At 44.7% G+C, this 18,503-nt stretch overlaps 1 protein-coding gene across 2 annotated transcripts in view; it reads left to right on the top strand.

The window, feature by feature from the left end:
* Window positions 1-13,463, top strand: part of BAHD1 (bromo adjacent homology domain containing 1) — a 331,169-nt gene extending 317,706 nt beyond the window's left edge. For both annotated transcript variants that reach the window (XM_030214275.1, XM_030214274.1), the window contains exons 4-7: window positions 8,117-8,276; window positions 8,982-9,058; window positions 10,498-10,589; window positions 12,810-13,463. In XM_030214275.1, coding sequence (XP_030070135.1) covers window positions 8,117-8,276; window positions 8,982-9,058; window positions 10,498-10,589; window positions 12,810-12,999 — 519 coding nt within the window. In that variant the 3' untranslated portion in view covers window positions 13,000-13,463. The remainder of the gene's footprint in view (window positions 1-8,116; window positions 8,277-8,981; window positions 9,059-10,497; window positions 10,590-12,809) is intronic.
* Window positions 13,464-18,503: the final 5,040 nt, after the last annotated feature.

Below are 18,503 nucleotides of genomic sequence, written 5' to 3'. Positions count from 1 at the left end.
AAACAGTCTTCAGGATTCTTGTTACAGTTATAGGAGGATGAGTTCATTCCCTCCAGTGCATGTTTTGGGAGGATGAGTTTATTCCCTCCAGGAGGATGCAAGTATTCCCTCCTTTTATACAAAGTGGAGGACGAGTTTATTCCCTCCTTTTTTGAGTTTATGCCCTTGTTAAGGGGCCATCGTTCGCTGTGAGGAAAGTTCATGTTATTCCTGTTGCGGTTTGCCATACTGCTTTGGAAGCTTCAAATACTGAAGAGGCAGTGGAGCTAGCTGGCCATGAGACACTGTGAAAAGTTGAGTGCTCTCTATCTCCCCCTGCTGATTGATGGACACAACCCATACGTAATGGCTTCATCTGCTATGACTAAAGGAAAGAAAATTATCATGGTAAGAACCTAATTTTCCCTTACGTATTGTGTCGACATTGTAAGTAGTATACTATTCCATACTTTGTATTTGAATATTTTTATTGCTGTAATTGCCTGTTGCTCATGTTTGATCTATTCTTACTGTACACCGCCTTCAGTGAATTCCTTCAAAAAGGCGGTAAATAAATCCTAATAAAAAATAAATACACCCTCCACATCCAACATACTTAATCTTAACATTACACTAAGAGTCCTGGGCTACACCAGGGCTGCTTCTATAGCTCTATAAACAGAATGAAAGAATAAATATCCTTTCCTTGTCACAAACAGCAGATGAATCCAGGAACTGGTGGGTTGTGTCCATCTACCAGCAGGTGGAGATAGATAACAGAACTCTTGGGAGTAAAGCAGACAGCCAGCCCCTGTATCAGTCAGTATATCTCTAGCTCCAGCAGGTGGATGGACGGCTTCTCTCCAGCTCCTGGATTCATGGCCACTGAGAATGCTCCTGGGCCGCTGGCCAGTTGAGCTGGGAGGGAGTGTCTGACTGAGGGTGTCAGCTTTAGGGACATACCTTACTGCAAGGTCCCTGCCTCACCCCGTGCTCTCTGTTGACAGGCATCAATTCTCTCTGGTTTTTCTCTCTCCTTCCCTCCTCAGTAAACAAAAAACGAGAACCAAAGAATTTATTTACAGAATTTATTGAGAGCTGAGAATTGTTTCTATCTGCCTGACTTATGTTGTTGTCTGCGGCTGCCCAATTCTTCACTGCAGGGGGATCAGCTGGTAAGTGCCGACTTCGGGTTTCTTTCCTCGTAGCAGGATGGCATGGCGGCAGAAATGGTGAAACGCTGTTCCCGCTGTGAGAAGCAGCGTTCAACAGCGGGAATTTGCAGCGCCGAGTGCGCTGAGGTAACTGGGGCAGATGACTCTTCCTCCATTGGGGAGACGGCATTTTACCGCGCTGAGGTGCGTGGTTTGTGCGCCATTTTGACGAGCGCTGCTGAAGCGGTTCCAATAGCGCTTCCTGCTCTCCCGCCTTCTCCTTCAATTGAGGCATTGTCCGGGGGGGGGGGGGGGGGGGTCGGAAATGTGGGTAGGTTCCGGGCCTGCGGCTCCCGTTGCTCCGGGGGAATTTTTTTTCTCCAGAATTTGTATTATTAATGCATCAAGCATTTGTGATGAAGCGCGCCCTTCCCCTTTCTTCAGGGATTTCTCCGGAACCCTTGTATCTTCTTGGGACTCAGAATGATGTCGTGGGATCTCTGCTGGATGATGGGGCTGCGCTTAAGAGGAGAAGGATCTCTCATAGTTCTCAGGAGGGGTCCTTGCCCTTAGGGTCGACGGCTCCGTCGGTTGTGGCCCCCTCTGAGGGGTCCTGGAGACAGACGGTGGGGGAGGACATTGAGGAGCTTGACCTTCCTCAGGATCAGGTGGATGATTCCTCTTCGGTACACCTTTTCCAAAAAGATGAATTGTCATCCTTAATTTCGCAAGCTTTAGAAGCTTTAAATATTGAGGACCCAGACGTTGCGGCTGCACAGTCTGTAAATCCTAAGATGGCCAGCACTAGGCGTCCAGCTAGGGCTTTTCCAGTGCATGAAGCCATTGATGAGTTGATTTCGGCTCAGTGGGCGGATCCAGATAGCGTTCTGAGGGTTTCCAAGGCCATGTCTCGGCTTTATCCGGTCACGTCAGAGCAATTGTAGCAGTTTGCCCTGCTGAAGGTGGATGCCCTGGTGACAGCGGTCATTAAGAAGACTACCAGTTGAGGGTAGAGTAGCACTCAAGGACATGCAAGATAGGCGTCTGGAAGCATCTTTGAAGCGTTCCTTTGAGTTGGCTTCATTGACTCTGCAGGCTTCCATTTGTAGTTCCTATGCGGCTAGAGCTTGTCTCAGTTGGTTCACTCCGGTCAGGAGTCTCTTCAAGAACAAGAGAGTGCCGGGGCTCCGGACTTTCTTCAAATTGAGGTCGGGCTGGCTTATTTGGCGGACGCCCTTTATGACTTGGTTTGCTCTTCGGCCAAGCTGATGGCTTTGGCTGTCTCCTCTCGCAGGATGTTATGGCTCTGTCATTGGTTGGCTGACATGGTTTCCAAACAGCGACTTATTCGGCTGCCTTTTCGGGGTAAACTGTTGTTTGGAGAAGACTTGGAGAAAATTGTTAAGGATTTGGGGGAGTCCAAATCCCAGCGTCTCCCTGAAGATAAGCCCAGGCTGGCTTCCAGACAGGAAGCGGCTAAATCCCATTTACGGGATGTGTGCCGTTATCGCCCAGCTAGAACTTCTGGCTCCTTTCAGCGTCCCCGCTTCCAGCAAAGGTCTTCCTTTCGAAATGAGAAGCGAGCTGCGGGAGTCGCCAGGGAGCCGCTCCTCGCACCTCACAATGATGGGGCGCTGGCCCAGTCTGGGGTGCTGCAGATAGGCGCCTTCCTCTGTTTCTCCCAGAGTGGGTCAAGATAACTTCAGACCAATAGGTACTAGACGTGGTGCAAGATGGATACAAACTGGAATTTAGTGCACCCGTCACAGAATTGTTTCTGGAGTCTCGCTGCGGAATGCAGTCAAAGCGGGTAGCAGTTCTAGCCACATTGCGAGAAGGGTTGTGAACAAGTTTCTGCGAGTTCATCATTTTCGAATGGAGACGTTGTGAGCCGTTATTGCGGCGGTTCAGCCGAGGGAGTTCTTGACGGTGCTGAACCTCAAAGAAGCTTACCTGCACGTTCCCATTTGGCAACTGCATCAGAGGTTCCTCAGATTTCCGATTTTAGGTCGTCACTTTCAGTTTCGAGTTCTTCCCTTTGACCTGGCCATGGCACCATGCACCTTTTCGAAGGTCGTGGTGGTGGCGGCCTTCTTGCGGAAGGAGGAAATTCGAGTTCATCCTTATCTTGATGACTGGTTGCTTTGGGCCTCCTCTCCGCAGGAGAGTCGGGCTGCCACTTCCAGGGTGATTTCTCTTTTTCAGTTGTTGGGATGGGTTATCAACCTGGACAAGAGTCAACTATGTCTGACTCAGAGCTTGGAATACCTGGGGGTACTTTTTGACACAAAGATATGGAAGGTTTTCCTTTCCAATGGCCTGAGAGTAAAACTGGTGGCCCAGGTGCACACCTCGTTGCGGATGCCTCGCCCTTTGGTTTGGGACTATGTCCAGGTCCTGGGGTCTATGGCGGTTACACTAGAAGTGGTGCCGTGGTCAAGAGCTCAAATGCAGACCCTGCAGTTGTTTCTTCTGAGCAGATGGTCTCCAACGTCTCTGGACTATCAGCGCCATCTGACCTGGACAGATGCGGCCAGGGGCAGCATGTATTGGTGGATTTGCCCGACCACGTTGCGAAAGGGCATGCCCTTAGCCTCCCTGAATTGGGTGGTGGTTGTGACGGATGCCAGTCTGACCGGTTGGGGAGCTCATTGTCTACACAGAGTGACTCAGGGGACTTGGACCCTTCTCGAAGCGGCGTAGTCCATAAATCGTTTGGAGTTGAGAGTGGTGGAGAATGCCTTGGCCGAGTTTCAGGATCTCCTGCAAGGGAGACCTGTTCGGATGTTGTCGGACAGTTCAACGATGGTAGCTTACATCAATCGGCAAGGGGGGACTCACAGCATGTCCCTAGCGGTGGAGGTATCTCATCTCATGGAGTGGGTGGAGACTCATGTTCTTTGCCTATCAGCGGCTCACATTGCAGGCCAGTCCAGTGTCCAGGCGGATTTTCTCAGTCTGACTTTGTTGGATGCGGTGGAAGGGATGCTTTTGGTGGGGTCTTTCAGACTGATTTCTCGTTGTTGGGGAATGCCGGTGATGGATATCATGGCCACAGTTCAGAATGCCAAGGTGCCCAGATTCTTTTCCCGGAAAAGGCAGCCCGAGTCTGCAGGGATCTATGCCCTACTGCAGCCGTGGCCACAGCAGGGATTGCTCTATGTGTTTCCTCCTTGGCCTCTGATAGGAAGAGTTCTTCATCGCATCAGTTGTCATCGCGGGCTTGTGGTCCTAGTGGCTCCAGATTGGACCCGAAGACCGTGGTACGCAGACCTGGTTCGCTTACTGCACGACACTCCACTGTGCCTTCCGGTGACTCCCAGATCTTCTATGCCAGGGCTCTGTTCAGATGGAAAATCCCTCCCGCTTTGGTCTTACGGCCTGGCTATTGAAAGGAACCGATTGAGGAATAGACGTTTTTCGGAACCTGTGATTACGAAGCTTCTGCAAGCACGGAGGAGGTCCACTTCGTACGATTATGCTCGGGTGTGGAAACTCTTTTCTTCGTGGTGTGAGCAGAAGACCGGTTCTCCTTTTCTGGCGTCGGTTGCAGTGATATTGGATTTATTTATCATATTTGTACCCCGCGCTTTCCCGCTCATGGCAGGCTCAATGCGGCTTACATAGTAGATAGGGTTTCAATGCTCTGCACTCCATGCTAAGTATATCAGATTTGCTTTCTGGCCCTCCAGGAAGGCCTTTCTAATGGTCTCGCGTATAACTCTCTGCGAGTGCAAATAGCAGCTCTAGCTTGCTTTCGAGGTCGAGTAGCCAGATTCTCCTTAGCAGCTCACCCAGATGTGGCTCATTTTTTACGCGGAGTACTTCATCTGTGTCCGCCTCTTCGGCGGCCTTGTCCTTCTTGGCGGCTAAACCTGGTTCTCAGGGCATTGCAAGCGTCTCCCTTTAAGCCTTTGCAAAAGGCAACGGACAAGGACCTTATATGTAAGGTTGTCTTTTTGGTGGCGATTTCCTCAGCTCGGTGCATTTCCAAACTGCAGGCCTTATCTTGTAGAGACCCCTTTTTGCAGATTCGGGAGTCTCGATTCGGACAGTTCCTTCTTTTCTTCCAAAGGTAGTTTCAGCGTTCCATCTCAATCAGACTCTGTTTTTCCCTTCGTTTAGGAAGGAGGATTTTCCGGCTGAGTTTGCATGCCTTCAGCTGTTGGATGTCCGAAGGGTGCTTTTGCGTTACCTTCATGTTACCAATGAATTTCGAAGATCAGACCACCTCTTTGTCCTTTCGGGGCCGCAAAAAGGTGAGGCGGCCTCCAAAGCCTCGATAACGCATTGGAGTGGAGGAATGGCCTAGTGGTTAGGGTGGTGGACTTTGGTCCTGGGGAACTAAGGAACTGAGTTCAATTCCCACTTCAGGCACAGGCAGCTCCTTGTGACTCTGGGCAAGTCTCTTAACCTTCCATTGCCCCAGGTACAAATAAGTACCTGTATACAATATGTAAGCCGCATTGAGCCTGCCATGAGTGGGAAAGCGCGGGGTACAAATGTAACAAATAAAAAAAAAATTAAGGAGGCCATTGCGTCAGCGTATCTATCACAAGGTCGAGAGCCACCTTTGGCTCTACAAGCTCATTCTACTAGAGCACAGGCGGTGTCCTGGGCGGAGACATCTCTTCATGTGGATGAAATTTGTCAAGCAGCTACTTGGGCGTCTCGGCATACTTTCGTTAAACACTACTGGTTGGATGTCGCCTCCACGGAAGATGCGCAGTTTGGGACTCAAGTTTTGGCGCGGGGGATGTTGGCTTCCCACCCTTCTTAGCGTAGGCTTTGGTACATCCCACCAGTTCCAGGATTCATCTGCTGTTTGTGACAAGGAAGGTAAAATTAGGTCTTAACTGATAATTTTCTTTCCTTTAGCAACAGCAAATGAATCCAGGATCCCTTCCATTAGCCGACTATTTTTTTGCCGCTGCTCTATTCTTTTTCCTCTTATGCAGATTCAGTCAGAAATGAAAAATACAGATATAAAAAGAACATACTCTGCTACGGCAGGCATTGTTGCAGCTTTGTTTCATAGTTGCAGTTTTTCTAGTTGGTTCTCTTTTGTTATAGTGAGGATGGGTGTTACTGAGTTGATTGGCCTAATTCTACTGCTTTCGAAAGATGTATACTAACTGATAGCGGGGCTGGCCGTCTGCTTTACTCCCAAGAGTTCTGTTATCTCTAACTCCACCTGCTGGTAGATGGACACAACCCACCAGTTCCTGGATTCATCTGCTGTTGCTAAAGGAAAGAAAATTATCAGGTAAGACCTAATTTTACCATAGTCATTGGTATATTGATAGTATATAATCCTCTACTAGAACCAGGATCATTGCTACCTATTCAAAGAATGATAATGATACGTTCCATTGTTCCATTATTATTGCCATTCACTATGTTAGTTTTTTGTATATTTTTTGTATATATAGAGTACCCTCAGATTTACCCACTCTCTTTGGCACGCAGATATACTGATGCCTGGTGGTATAGCACTTCTTTCATCGGGTTACTCTTCTTTTATTGTAATTATAGAGCCACGTGAGTGCTATTAATCTGGTATCTTTCACGATACTTTCTTAGTGATACCCTGTTTAAACCAGCACCAATTAAAGTCATTCACTGCTATTTAATAATGGCATAGTATTTCAATCAAACTGCACTTATCTTCATTCATGCTGCCTCACTAATTCAAAGGGCAGGATTATATGAAAACATCCAACCGCCTTCCCCTGGACAAGCCCGACTCCACAGGTTTCAGATTTCTTTCTTCAGGGACTAGGGTTAAGACCGTCCTCTGCACCATCTTCCATTATAAAGCAAACTGCGAGACACTCCTGTTGTTTGGTATGGTAGCTTATATAGGCGCCCATTTTGAAGCCTCGCACCGGAAGTCCCTTTTGTGACGTCACTACAAGATGATAAACTTTATGTATATTAACTTTATAACTGCCTATGAACACAAACGTTCTAAAATACACAGTACTACACAGATCACCATCCCCCACACACAGATGAGTCAAATAATAGTGTTCCACTCTATGTTCTCATTCATAGGTTTACAGATCTACGGTGGTTCATTATAGATCACATTCCAGAATCCCCCACAGGAACCTATCGGGTTGCGGTTTTAACCCGTCGGGAACAATGGTGGATTTATAGATTACAAACAATTAGTCCTTAGGGCTTAGCATCCATCTCTGGCCGTCTTCAAATCTAAGCTAGAAGCCCACCTTTTTGATGCTTCTTTTAACTCCTTACCCTTATTCACTTGTTCAGAACCCTTATTTTATCATCCTCACTTTAATATTCCTTTATCTCTTGTTTGTCTGTCCTAATTAGATTGTAAGCTCTGTCGAGCAGGGACTGTCTCTTCATGTTCAAGTGTACAGCGCTGTGTACATCCAGTAGCGCTATAGAAATGATAAGTAGTAGTAGCAGTGATCCTGGTTCTATAGCTCTATAGGCAGGGGCCCCGATTCCAGCCACTAGGTTTCACCCTCGAGCAGTCATGGGTCCTGATTCCCCTCCTGCTGCCAAGGAGCTGTGTGAGTCTTCCCTCTACAGCATCTCGAACCATGTCTGAACAAGGGTGTGGAAACCCACATGCTATTCTGTTTTAATCCCTAAACCTCTGGTGTCCTTTGACCAGTGTTGCATTTTCTCTAATCTTAAGAGCACTTTCAAGATCCACAGTTAAGTTGGTGACAATGAGCACAGAAAATTCCAGAAGTGAAATAAGTGTGAAAGTGATAGCGCTTTTCTCCTTAAGACCCCAGGGTTCATTTATTAGTTGCAGCTATTTCCTTAGCATCCCTCTCGACCAGCCCAGAATGTGACTGATGGGTTGTGCACGCCTTCCAGCAGGCTGGGCCGGTCCGGAGGGACTAAAGGAAAGCAAATTAGCAGGCAAGGTCTAATTTCTCCTTGCTGCTGATACAATTCCTTTGTAAATCTATATCCTCTTTCTTCTTATGTGTTAGAATGAGCCTGAGCCTGCTGTTCGCAAGAGTTACCAGGCTGTGGAGAGAGAGGGGGAAATCATCAGGGTACGAGACACAGTCCTGCTGAAATCAGGCCCACGGAAAAAATCAATGCCCTATGTGGCGAAAATTTCAGCATTGTGGGAGGACCCGAAAACAGGTACTTAATAAACATGGTTTACCCATAGCACAGTGTGCATTCTTACTCTTGTGTAGCTGAGCTCTGTGAAAGTTGGGGTGGTTATTCAGATGAGAGGCTATACCAGTGATGAAATCGAAAGAATGGTGGTGATGAGAGTGCTGCTACCTCTTGGTTTCTTAACTCAGCTAAAGAGGAAGTGGCCCAGTGGTTAGAGCAAGGAGGCTAAGAACCGGAGAAACCAGGGTTCAATTGCTGCTTCTACCACTGACACTCAGGCACCCCTTAGATGATAACCTGTTATGTAAGATATTTCTACCTGAATATGCATTGCCATTCCTCTGAGCCGTTTTTCATATTTCCACAAAGCCTGTGTAAATAAATAATGGACAGATTGTTCATCTGGCAGCAGTGGGTTAAATCTATTCTTAACACGTGGTGTTGGTTTTCTTACACGAGTGGTTTTTGTTAAATCAGATTACCTTTCTGAAGTAACTCACCCGCCCAGTTCATGGTTTTGTTTTGCATTTTTAAATTTTGCTAATCAGTGGATATGCCTCCATTATTAAACAGAAATCTACACAAGTTATCAATATCTATTGCTATTTCCAGAGTTACTTCCAGAATGTGGGGTCCTTACTACCTTCTTTACTTCAAAGTGAATTAAATATTAACTGACATCTCTCCAAATCGTTTTGTGAAGCCTGTGACTTTATGTTTTAACAGGGGAGCTCATGATGAGTCTCTTCTGGTATTATAGACCAGAACATACTCATGGAGGCCGCAATCCCAGCATGCACCAGGTAAATAGTTCAATTTTTTTTTCTCATTTTTGGTAGCATATCCAGAAACTGAGAGTTGACAGGTGATTTGTGATGCTGGCACCAGCACAAGTATCTTTAGATTCTAGAAGAGGTGGGGTATTACATTCACATGCATTTCCTAGTTGTTGCCAGCATGCATTACAAGTGACTCGTGAGATGTACTTATGACTTGTAAAGTACTACAGGGGCCTTCCTGTAGTGTTTTTGCCATAATTTAGAGTATTGTGATACATATTGTGCAGGAGACACAGTTGCTTGGACCTTAGCCGTGGTCAGGAACAGTGGTTTGAGGCTTGGAAGCAGGCCACAGGTCAGTGTCTGGGAGGTTGGTAGCTCTCCTTGGATCAGGTACATAGTGAGTAGTTGCTCAGTAGTAGATTTCAGATCAAGTACAGTGATTTGATATATGACAATTGGGAATGTGATGGGTTGAAGGCTGACAGCGAGCCTCAGGTCAGAGCTCACTAGAAAGCCTCAGGTCAGGTACAGGGTGGTTTGCAGACATGCAGTGGCTTGGAGCTCTACATTTGTCCTCATGTTAAATATGCAGTGTGTGCATACTTGGCAAAATTCCTTGGATGTGGTGTATGGGGGCTTGGAATTTAGCAGATGGCCTTGGATTGGGCACATGATAGTGGGGAGCCTGGCATCCATCCTCAGGTTGGGCAGTTGGTGGCTTGTGGTTTGGAGCTTGGCAGCAAGCCTATTGGTTGCAAGGCAGGTTATCTTGGAGCTCAGCAGATGGCGTTAGATCAGGCATTGGTAACCTGGAGCCTGACAGCTAATCTTAGGTAGGGCAAAAGGTGACTTAAAGCTCAGCAGCAACCCTGGGGGGGGGGGGGGGGGGGGGGTTGAGCATGTTGTGGATTGGAGCTCGACAGCAGGCCTCAGATTGTGCACGTCAGATTGTGCACGTGCTGACGGCCTCTGTTCTGTTATGGGCAGGTTTCTCTACCTGCTGGCAAAGGTTAAAGGTATGATTGATAAATTTTTCTCACGGTTACTGATATCTCCACTCTTGATCTTTGCAAATGGATAGCTTTAAAAACATTTCACAAACCAATGTAGATTAATCAAACATCAGGAGCAGGGCTGGATTTATGCGTATTGTGGCCCCTGAGCTGTAATATTTAAGAGGCCTCCCCTTGATTAAGTAGGAAGTACATTATAGGTTTAATAGTTTTCCATGCTAATGAAGTGTGAGACTTCTTGTAATGTGAAGCCCTGGGCTGTAGCTTGTCTAGCTTAGATATAAATCCAGCCCTGGGCAGGAGAGTATTGCAGGGTGAGTTTGTATGAAACCAATGGTACATGCCTGCTGACTGCTGTCGTTGCCTTGAGATTTTTGTATCTTTAGGTGGCTAGTTTGCTCTTCAGTTGTGGTGGTGTGCATCATTTCCTGTCTGTCTGCTCTACAGAATGAGATCTTCGCATCCCGTCACCAGGATGAGAACAGTGTTGCCTGCATTGAAGAGAAGTGCTACGTCCTGACCTTTGCAGAATACTGCAGGTAGGTGGTGCTGTTTACTTGCAGCTGTGTTGGAGAATGGTTTGCTTTCTTTTGTGGAAAGTATGGGCTTTTGATAGAAAGCAGATCAACATGAGTACCCTGATTTCACAGACTGAATATTATATACACCTGGATTTCTCATATCAGGAGTAGACAGATGATTCAGTATGAGCGGAGAGCATTACTGTCTGTACAGTTTAGAGTAGAGGAGTAGCCTAAAGGTTAGAGTGGGTTGAGAACCAAGGAAGCCAGATCTTATATCCTGGCATCTGGTGATCTTGAGCAAGTCACTTCACCCTTCACTGACTCTGGTACAGGCCTAGATTGCAGGCTTTCTGGGGACAGGAAATTATTCAATTTACTTGAATGTAACTCACTTTGAGCTACTACTGAAAAGGCCTGAGATTAAATCCAAAATCATTTGTTGTAGGAAAGCCTCATAAAGCTAAAATACCAGAATTCTGTCAGTATTTACCTGAGAGATCCAAGCAGAAGCAAACCTGACTCTGTTTTGCTCTTCTGGCTTTTCTGTCAGGTGCCTCGCTTGGTGGGGTACCCTCACCTCTACTTGTTAAGTGAGTAGGGCTACTCCTGTAGCTGTAGTCCTTGTTCCTCACTTCCTGGCCACACAATTTTTAAATGTCACAAAGAAATGAGCAGATACTATTTGTCCACTTTTCTTTTCTAAAAGCGAGGGCCCTGCCATTTGTTATCCTTAAGAAAATGCATATAAATTCAGCTTAAGTTCTGTATGATAGTATTTAGTTTATTCAGTTCAGAAATGTAATAGGTACAATGTGTCCCAGAAATCCTTGCCGTGAACAGTAGGAATTCTGACTGAAGAAGGGCACTTAAGTAGTGCCATACTGGGACAGACCAAAGGTCCATCAGGCCCAGCATCCTGTTTCCAACAGTGGCCAATCCAGGTCACAAATACCTGGCAATATCCTGAAAAAGTACAAACATTTTATGCTGCTTATCCCAGAAATAAGCAGTGGATTTTCCCCAAGTCCATTTTAATAATGGTATATGGACTTTTCCTTTAGGAAGCCGTCCAAACCTTTTTTAAACCCCACTAAGCTAACCGCCTTTACCACATTCTCTAGCTGTGAATTCCAGAGTTTAATTACACATTGAGTGAAGAAAAACTTTCTCCAATTCGTTTTAAATTTACTACTTTGTAGCTTCATTGCATGACCGCTAGTCCTAGTATTTTTGGAAAGAATAAACAGACGCTTCACATCTACCCGTTCCACTCCACTCATTATTTTATAGACCTCTATCATATCTCCCCTCAGCCGTGTTTTCTCCAAGCTGAAGAGCCCTAGCCACTTTAACCTTTCCTCATAGGGAAGTCATAATAAACATGTGACGGCTGGGAGAAGTACTTGACCTAGGAGGGTAATAAGCACAAGCAAAACAGGAAAATAAATCCTCAGGTCACCAAAGACAGTACACAAAAGTGGAGGACGCCAACCGCGATCTTTAAGGTGATCAATAGAAAGCATTTATTTTCCAAATATGACATATGAACCCAACACGGGCCACGTTTTGGCACCCAAGCTTTCTTCAGGGGTTCGTATAAGCAGTGCTAAGTTTCTATGCTTGGCAGTACGAGATTCATGTTAAATTATGCTCTCACGTCTGGCTTATATGAGCCCCTGAAGAAGAGGTTGACATTCTTCACTTTTGTGTACTGTCCAGGAGATAATGCCATATGAAGGGTGGGAAGAATACCAATTCCTGGTTTATAACAGGTGCCAGGCATTCTGGCTTATATGGGAATAATGTGCTGTGCTGGTCCTGAATAGAAGCTCTTACTTGAAATGGTTTAAGAGGGCTAGGTTTGGGCATGATCGCTAAACCCTTCCCCAGATCTTTCAAGTAATTAAAGGATGCTTTGAACCTAGTCCTGATGTGTTGAGGCTAAATACCAGGTGTTCTAGGAGCTTCAGAATGAATAAAGAAAAATAAGTTTCATAACCCAGAGCAGTCTGAATATGTCATTGATTGGTTGAAGTTTAGTGAGAATTCATCTTCCAACTGTTAGTGAGAATTCATTTTCCAACTGGAACAGAAGTAGAGGGTTGGGGGAAAAGTTATGACTGGATGGGGGCTGGTGTTTATTTTGTAGATATGCCCTTCCTTTGTTGAAGTTAGTGTCAAATAGATTACAAAATGGTAACCTGAGATACTAAATAGCATTTTTTTAATGCATAGATTTTGTGCCTTTGTGAAGTGTCGTGGTGAAGGGATCCCTGGCAGGAAAGTACTGATTGTCCCTCCTTCTGAAGAGTACTGCACACCGCCACACCGCAAGGTACCGGAGAACACAGATCCAGAGCAAGTGTTTCTCTGCAGGCACGTCTACGACTTCCGGCATGGACGCATCTTGAAGAATCCGCAGTAGCAAGTTCTTCAGTTAAGCTACAACCATGCCAAGTGGTGGCAGCAGCTACATGGCCTGCTTCCGGAACTCTGTCAACGGCCTAGCACTCTTTTTGGAGCTGCACATAGGCACGAAGGATTACAGGAGGTTCCTCCTCTGAGACCATAAAGGATCTCTCCGTTCAGGAACAGTTACTAAGTAAAGAATGCAAGACTTCAGAGCACAGCACTTCTTGAAATGAGCGTAAATTGAAATATATATATATATATATATACCTATATTTTATAGGTATATATTTCAATATATATAAATGTGTATATATTTATGTACACACATTGGAAAAAAAGCCAGTAAAGTGGGGCAGAAACCATTCTTGGTGAGGATGGTCAGAGCATACTGGAAGGCAGAAACGAGCATATATTGGAGTTCAACCTGGTCTTGCGCCTTAATATGAATAAGAGGCCACGAAATATCCCTGAGTTGTTTTTTTTTTTTAATATTTTATTTTAATGATGATTCTTCCCATCACCACCTTCTTAATACAGTGCCTAGTGGGTGCAGATTTTAGAAGTAGCACATCCATCATGGAAAACAGCCTGCTCTTATCATAGTCCTGTTATTTGGAAGAATAATGGGCGAGGAAGAGCTCATTGTATAATGTCTTCCCTCTCCCATGGCTAAATAAAAAGAAAATAAATTTGTGGCCTGCAAACACACTGACCTCTCCAGAGGTGAATATGTTGACTCTTAACTGTGTTTGAAGTTGTAACTAATCGCTCAGTTCTTTAGTTTGGGGGGGGGGGGGTTGGCCCTAGATAGATTTGTATTGTAATTTATACTAATTTTATGTCACCCCTTTTTTATTTTTGTGTCTTCATGGTAGACTACAACTTCAGTACAATATAATTTTGTACACTCCACTCTGTTTTGAGGAGTTGGGAATTATTCGTCTTCAGGTATGAGATGTTTCTTGAAAGAGTTGGGTCTGGAGTGTGGTTAAGTCCTTCTGAAGCACCAGTTGTTCTAAGACTCCGTAGAGTGGCACAGTCCAGTAGTCTCCTAGCCATGATGGCCATGCTGATATCTGAATTTACTCACAAGAATGGTTTGTGGCTCCTGACCAGAACTGACCAATGAGAGGGTTGCGTTGTTGGAAATGCTACCTGATTCCTATAGATACTTGCCTTTTGCCTTATGTGTATAGATTCTAGAGATACTTTAGTTTATCTTAATATACAAACTATTCAAGCAAATTCTAAAGAAAACCAAAGGACAGTATACCAGAGTCCACTGAATCAGTACACAAAACTGGGAAGCCACATGTAGATTGCACTAATGTAAACAATGGAAATCACACTGTATCAGTACTTGTACCTGCTGACTGCTGTAGTCACTAATTTAAACTAGGAATCTGCATTTTCAGTTTTTTGAGTGGCATCTGACATGGGTGTGGTAACCATATTGGTGTTTAGTTGTAGAAGAATTTGTGATGCTTTTATTGATATGCTCCTTTGAATGGAAGTAGACCTTACTTATGTTGGCCATGACCTCTGATTGGGATGGGGGAGGGTGGATGGATTTTATTCTCATTGTGGGGAGCTGGCATGGACTGTGATCCATCCTCATCACAAAAGTTCACAGTATGTTGAGGATTTGTACATCTTCATTTCATATGACAGAAGAAGCTCCAGTAGAGTTTATCTATACCAAAGAGGTACTGTGTGGGCAGGTGGAAGCAAGACCAGGCAAAGAAATGAGATGGGTTAGTAAAATACGGACTCAGCAGACAGTACAAATAGGGAGCCATCTAGAGAACTGGAGAGTCGATTCTCCCAAACGCTGACATGAAGGAAGAGGAGATTGTGGAGAACAGCCTGGTGCTAAAGGGATGTTCTTTCCATGGCACAGACTGACTGTTGCAATAGAAAAAAAAAAAAAGCTCTTTGCATTTCAATATCAACAGTTGTTGAAATGAATTTAGCATATAGAAAAATATATGGCTCACTTTGAGTGAGGAGAGATAAAAGATAAACTGGCACTGGCAAGCATGTTTACCCTACATTCCAAAGGAGTTAGCACTTAGTGGCTAGGAGCTGAGGCTTTCAAGGACTTCAGGTGACAGAGGAGACTCAACCTGGGCCGTGGTTGAAAACCTCGTTTGCTGTACGTTGCCAGGACTTCAGTTCATTTTGGTTTATGTCCCCAAAATACTGAAACTTGTGCGGGGCGATTTTAAGTCGCTTTGCTTTTAGTTTGAATGAAAGAAGAGCGTATTTTAAATATGGACAGAAGGATAGTTTGACATTTCAGTTCACTGATCTCCTTGGCTGGACAAAATGTCCCTTTCAAAATAAATGAAGCAGCACAAATGTAGGGTGTGCCCGCCTTTTGTCAAAATTTGATAGACATCTGTCAGAGGAAGGGAAGGGTCTGGTGCAAGGGCTAAGACAGGCTGAAGTCTTTGAATTGTAAAGTAATTCATGCAGTGGGGGAGGGGGGCCTGGTTCTGAGATGGGTTGTTGCCCATTGTCCAGAGGGTAGACCAAAATCCTCCCTTCTTGGATAGTGGTATCGGCGCTTTCTCCAAGCTAACATTACCCTTTAAGACTGGTGTGGCTGTTTGCGCCGTCTCTCAAAAGCATGTACATGAGTTAAATTGTTATGTCTTACCAGTAATGAAAGTATTTGATGCTTTTTTTAAAATCTATTAGATATGAAGATATTTTTTGAAACTGAAAATGCAGCTGGTAGAATTTAAATTTGAAAGTTATACATGTAAAATATATTTTAGTTGATGAGTTTTGTAAAATGCACTTTTTGTGTCTCTTCCCTGGTTTCCCAGATCTGTATTTCATTGTTTACAGATGGAATGGAAAGAAGAAAAAAAACATTCCCTATGCCCTTCTTCTGTGAGAAAGCTATATTAGAAATAATTCTTTAAAAATAAATTTTAAAGATTGTATTGATTTGGAAAACTTGTGTTGGGACAGTGACTTAGATGTGTGTGTTTCCTCTCACATATATTTCTGGTGTGTATCGTTGCAATTTGGAAGAAACCTTTGCCCTGAGATTAACTAGGATCTTCTCTGAAACTAACACAAGAGTCCTGCAGAATGGTAGATGAAAAGAAGTATGTCTGCCATGCTGTGGTCTTCTCATTTCCTAACCGGCTGTGTCAGCAGTCTGAATAGAAGGAGAGCTACAGTGAGCTGAGTGTATTAATAGCAAAACTAGGAACTGGGTGCTCAAATCTACTGCTGTGTAGAAATAGAAGTAGGTAAAGCTGCTCAGAGAGGGGTCTTGAGATCAGTGGCAGGTCCAAATGCTTTAAAATCTGCAAATGCATGGGGTTCAGAAGTCAAATGAGAAGCAAGAACTTCATTAAGACAGCATCTGTCCCTTTTACTCACACTGCCTGCCTGTCGTCTCCTCCTACTCTAGTAGGTGGAAATCAGATTCCAATTTACTGGCACTCAGTCAATTTGCAGATCTGTGGGTAACTGAAACAATAACAGCTCTTAAGCAGCAGAGTATGACAGTTTTTTCAGAATGTACTAGGGATGTGTCCCCATTGCTTGTAATAATGGATGATTCTAATGTCTTGCTCTAACTGAGCTAATGCAATGCAATTCCTTACTTGACAGACCTGATCCTACTAACTGTAGCGACACGTATTGATTTTGTTAAGAAAAAAATAAATATGTTCTGCATATCACTTGACAGCTCTACCAAATGGGTATGGAGCCGTCTACCAGAGTGAGATCAGTGAGACGTTTTCAGCCACTTCTCCTTTTCCATTCCTCTGATTTCTTCCTGGCACCAGTCCTGCTATGTGGGTAAGCTGGCAAGAAGACGTCGCCCTCTTCATGTTACATGCTTTTGTTCTTTGGTAAGACTGTGGCAGATACAGAATGCCTTGTGAGCCAGACTATCCATGCCCTGACCAGTCTCCATTTAAGGCCAAGTACCACAGGGCTCCCCTGCCTCTTTTGGTCAGGGAAGAGGTGGAAAACCAGTGGCGGTTTCTGCTACCAAGATGATTCCTGACACACACACCAAGTTTTATAATGTGTATCCATGTAAAAATTGTAATTTGGTTATCTCCCCCCCCCCCCCCCCCCCCAACACCACACACATACTCCATATGCTGGTAATGTACTTGCATAGGAAAGTGGGCAGAGTTAAATCAGGATAGTGAGAGTATACACAGTAATTTTGTTTTCAAATGCCCATAGAGAGACAATTAGACTTAGATATGGCGCAACCAAGTAAAATCTTTATGGGCATATTTCTAAGTCATTACAAAAGTGATTATCCCTCTGGAGCAGTTGTCACACAGCCAAGAAGATGTTCAGGCTGAGCTACAAGGCCGCTCAGATTGGCTTTCTCCTTCTCTACTAAGGGATCAAGAAGATTACACCATGCACTGAGAAGTGGCGTATAATGGTTAGTGCAGTGGCTTGAGAAGCAGGGGAACCGGGTTAGATTCTCACTGCAGCTCCTTGTGACTCTGGGCAAGTCACTTAACCCTCCATTGCCCCAGGTACAAAATAAGTACCTGTATATAATATGTAAACCATTTTGATTGTAACAACAAAAAAGGCGGTATATCAAATCCCATCTCCTTTCACTTGCACATGTACTCTGTACCTGTTTGCATGAACTTTAGCACCTTATCTTGCACTCTGGCAGCATTTTCAAAGGGAAACTCTTTGAGGAGCTTCTCTTTGAAAACAAGTGCAAAGCAATCAGGGAAGAGGAGTGTGAAATTGCCCCTTCCATGCACAAAGATATGGTCAGGGAGGTGTATATTCCAGCTACTTTAAAGTTCCGAAGAAGTTAGTCTACCCAATCCTGGACATCAAGATATTCAGCACGCTAGAAGACAGTTTCCTTGCCATCCTTCACTAGGCTAGAATATTTTCTGTGCCTATCCACATCTTCATAATTAGGCCCACCATAGACCTCAGATTTGTGGTAGGTGGAGTGCATCAGAATGGAGGGTGTTTACTGGAGTTATAATGGTCCTTTTAGCGATTCTTCAGAGGCCTTACAGAGGTCTTTATGGCAAGGGACAATTTCATGAAGAGCTTGAAGCTCCAAGGCTCAGTCATCAATTAAAAGTCCTGCTTGTTCTTTCACATGACAAGTCACTTCTGGCTCCTAGAGTGGCTTACTGTACAGATGGTTCCCTGGGCCAAAGCTCATAGGAGAGCATTGCAGCATGACCTGGGGCTGTGGGAGCTGCCTGGAAAGGAATTTTTAGTACATTGGAATATGCCCAAGATCAGTCGGCTCTTGCCTCATACTATCACCAAGGAAGTCTGAAGAAGCATGTTTTTGGCATCCAGAAGAGGATTTACATTTCTACTGGGGCTGTATGCACTTTGTTTTAATTTGTTGAGGGGAGTGGCCTTTTTTTTTTTTTTTTTTTTTTCATTTTTGTGTGTTATTTGAAAATAATGTGCACCAAAAACAAATTTGTTGCAGGGTTTGTATTTTTTTTTTGGGAGATGGGGGGTGGC

This window comes from Microcaecilia unicolor, chromosome 9, assembly GCF_901765095.1.
Source record: "Microcaecilia unicolor chromosome 9, aMicUni1.1, whole genome shotgun sequence".
In the NCBI taxonomy this organism is placed as follows: Eukaryota; Metazoa; Chordata; class Amphibia; order Gymnophiona; family Siphonopidae; genus Microcaecilia; species Microcaecilia unicolor.
Note: the sequence above shows the minus strand (reverse complement) of the source record. Positions and strands in the feature narration are given on the sequence as shown.